Genomic DNA, 3734 nt, shown 5'->3' on the forward strand with positions numbered 1-3734 from the left:
CACCGTAACGGTGTTTAATGATGCTGTTTCGGTGGTAACGGATACCTAGCGTTCTCCATATTAAAATCCGACGTGAATCAGACAGCAAGCTAAACCTGGATTTACCGGAAAACATCACACAAGCACTATGATAATGTTTATATTCTCTACTCCTGTCTAATTATTGATAACAGTGGGTTGTCTTAAGTAAAATACATTTTTAACTGGCCTGCGAGCATACGGACAAATATTTCCCGAACGTCTTCCTAAGTTTCGATTTTATTATATTTAAAAAAAGAGAGGAAATAATAATAAATATCACAATGGAAAAAGTTGATCAGATAGCACCCATATCTTTATTGAACAAGATATTTGATCGGTTAAAAGAAAAAGAGCTTGTATTTGTAATTACCAGCAGGTGACCGAGCTCCGCTCGGAGAAAACAGATATCGAAGCTAACTCGAAGATTTAAATTTTCAATTGTGATTTATCAAAACAATACATGCCATAAGAAAATTTGTGAAACCATTGGTGAAAAGATAACCGGTTAAAGTGCACCATTGTAAACTATCTAAACAAAGTTTGGAAAGGGAACTATTCTATACAAAGGTAAAGTTTGAAAAGTCATAGGAAATAAAATGTAATTGATAACAAAAAATTATACAATTAAAGAAATGGTACAAAGTGAGCAGTGTAAAGATTGAAGTGTGTTGAAGTTCAATATTTTTGACAAATTTATTTAGAAAAACCAAACATATATACATACATAAGAAACATATTATAAACCTATAACAGCATAAACATAATAAACATTAATCATCGATTGCGAAGTCTTCCATGTTGTCCAGGTAGTTTCTTGTCGGAGAGGCAGGTGCGGCTGGTGAGTTTCTCTTGTTCAGGACTTCCTTCCATACGACGTTTCGGGTGTGGGTTGGATTCTCAGGAGGCAGCAGGACCTTCAACGCACTTTGACGCTTGACTCTTGAAAACGCGACGTAGAGCATTCCGTGCACGAAGACCGTCGTGAGGAGAAGCACGCCGACGAATTCGAATGTTTGGCCTTGTGACTTGTGTATCGTAATGGCGAATGCTGGAGTAACTGGGAATTGGTGCCGTTGCATAGTTGCGCCAAGCTGTGATTTGCTGGAGTCGAGCGTGATCCTTGGAAGGTGTACTTGTCGGCCTGCGTGTTCACCGGTGATGATCTTAGCCTTGATGATGTTGTTGCAAAGTTCGGTGACAATCAATCGTGTTCCGTTGCACATTCCTTCAGAGACGTCCAAGTTTCGGAGAAGCATGATGATGGCGTTCTTCTTGAGCTTCAGATTGTGTGGAGGCAAGTCGGCGATGTTGATCGAGTTCAGGAATTCAGGCGCGAATTGAATTCCCCCTTCATGTTGATCCTTTACCGAGTCGAAACTTGTGTATGTCTTCTCTTCGCCTGGAAGCATAGCGATAATCTGCTCGTTGATCTTGTCCTTATCGTCGTTCAATGGTGCAAGAATAGCGCGATTCTTCATTGCTTCGTAGTTCCCACTTCTGAGGCATGGTCCGAAGATTTCATCGATGAGGTTACCACCAGAGCGAATTTCTTCTGGGACTTCTATTTCGCCGAGTTCATTCACTTCGAGTTCCCCGTCGCCGAGCTTTAGCAGGTATTTCGCGAATTCTTCTTCTTCGGGATCAACGCGCATGTTCTTTTCGAGCGAATAAGTCTTGAAGTGTTTTATTTTATTTTATGACCGCCGTTGAACAGTCGACCCAATGTCTTGAAGTGTTGCCACAGATGGCTTCTCTTGATCAAAGGGTCGAGTATTTCGCTTTTGTTGGCACGTTGTTGAACTGGACAGCACTGTCGGAAGTCGCCACCAAGCACCATGACTTTGCCTCCAAACGGAATGTTGTTGCAAATCGCGCGTAGGAGTTCGCCGATGTTGTGCAAGCCGTATTTTAACATCATCGGAGCTTCGTCCATCAGACACACGTGGGCTCCTTTGAGTGCGTTCGCCTTCGGTGATCCTGGTTTGATGGATGATCTTGAATCGGATGTAAGCGGGACTTTCAAGCCAAAGGTTCGGTGCGTTGTTTGACCACTCGGTAGAAAAATCGCTGCTATCCCGGTGTAAGCCATGCATTTCACTTTCTTAAGCCTTCCGGTAACGATGCGATACAGCGTGCTGTAGACGAATGTCTTCCCGGTTCCTCCTGGTCCATCTATGAAGAAGCATTTCGCAGCAGGAGTCGGGTCTTCAAGTGCTTGGATTATGGTGTCGACGATTTCACGCTGCTTTTCGTTGAGTTGCTGGTACATGCGGTCTCCGATTGCTGTTGATTCGTCGACGTCGATCATATCGTGTTCCAAATCTTGCTCATAGTTGTCGATGTCTTCCATGCCATGTGTCTGCACCCAGTATCGGAAGTTGCAGCCTTCGGTAGCTTCGGTGTTCAGCTTATGCTCGATGATTCGGTAGGCACGCTTTATCGCTTCTTCTATGGAACCACCAGTGCGTCTTGCTTCTCGAATGAAATCTTCCGCGAGTTCCTCTTTGAACAGTTCCCATAATCTCTTCGGGTTTTCTGGCGCACCAAGTATCAGGATTTGAGCGAAGAGTATGCGCATAACACTTGGCATTTTCGATGAAGCAGGTTCGCGGAGTCCTACGTACTGTTGGTCGTCGTATGTGAGGCCTCTGGCTAGACAGGCTTGCTTGTAGGTTGCGTGCTGGACACCGTCGACAATGTAGAGGTCTTTGAAGTTTCTTGGTTCTTTGACGTGGAACAAAAGCGTGAGCAGGAAGAAAAGTTCTGTTTGGGAAACGAAGTTGACTGGATGTACGCGACCAATTCTGCTGCAAGCATTCACGTTCTTCTGCCAAGTGCTCGTCTGGCCAATCCATCGGTAGTGCTCCGGCATTTCATGGTAATAGTGGTAGGTGACTGCCTTTCCGTTCGCTTCGTCTTCTTTCAGCGCGGTGTTATGGTCGATCCCTTCTGTCCAATATCGGCAAGGTCAACTGGCGTTTGGTCCAAGTTAACGCCATCTTGTCCGGGTAGGTAAATGTCAAGTCGAACGACGGTGTGGCGTTTCGCTTGGATCTCGAAATCCTTGAATAGGCGCCAACATGCTTCAACTGGTGAGATATAGCGAGCTTCCACGTACTTCTCCGGCTCGTTGTAGATGATCATCTGCTGGTTTTCGACGGCCTTTATCGTAGCACAATCATGGCCCTTGTAGATGTACTTGTAGAGGTATTTCACCGGTCCGATGCTGCCGACGAATTCGACATTGATGTGGCATTGATACTTCTTGAGCAGGTAGGCGTTGTACGGGACGACGTGGCGGTTGTCTGTGGTGACGCGCTGGCCGTTGCAGTCTTTCCTGTAGATGGCTTGCTCATGCGAGAATTCTGGGTTCATTGGATCCAACAACGGATTGTAGCGTCGGCGATACCTCGGCTTTTCATCGTCCACCAGCGATGTCATGTCTTGATGTTCCATTGGAAATCCCCATCTGCACTGGTCTCTTCCATGTTTGCTGACCATGCACGGAGCGCTTGGGTTCATATCACCACACGGGTTATGGATCATCCATTTCGAGATCAGTTCCTTGAGTTCCGGATCATCTTCTGGAATTTCCGCCGAGATAAAATCGTCAAGTTGGTCAGCGCTGTGAATCTTGTCCGCTGGCGACATAATCACTAATAGGTGCATGTGCGGTAAACCTCGCTTTTGGAACTCGATGGTGAAGACGTACG

General features: G+C 45.6%; 1 protein-coding gene across 1 annotated transcript; it reads right to left on the minus strand.

Moving 5' to 3' along the window:
* Positions 1–791: 791 nt before the first annotated feature.
* Positions 792–1673, minus strand: LOC122273007 (ATP-dependent DNA helicase PIF1-like). Its single transcript, XM_043057051.2, has one exon. The coding sequence runs from the start codon at positions 1671–1673 to the stop codon at positions 792–794; it is 882 nt and encodes a 293-aa protein (XP_042912985.2).
* Positions 1674–3734: the final 2061 nt, after the last annotated feature.

The sequence above is a fragment of the Parasteatoda tepidariorum genome, unplaced genomic scaffold, assembly GCF_043381705.1.
Source record: "Parasteatoda tepidariorum isolate YZ-2023 unplaced genomic scaffold, CAS_Ptep_4.0 HiC_scaffold_1953, whole genome shotgun sequence".
Classification (NCBI taxonomy): domain Eukaryota; kingdom Metazoa; phylum Arthropoda; class Arachnida; order Araneae; family Theridiidae; genus Parasteatoda; species Parasteatoda tepidariorum.

Coding starts and splice junctions, on each gene's coding strand:
- LOC122273007 (XM_043057051.2), bottom strand. CDS start 1,673: ATGCGCGTTGATCCCGAAGAAGAAGAATTCGCGAAATACCTGCTAAAG.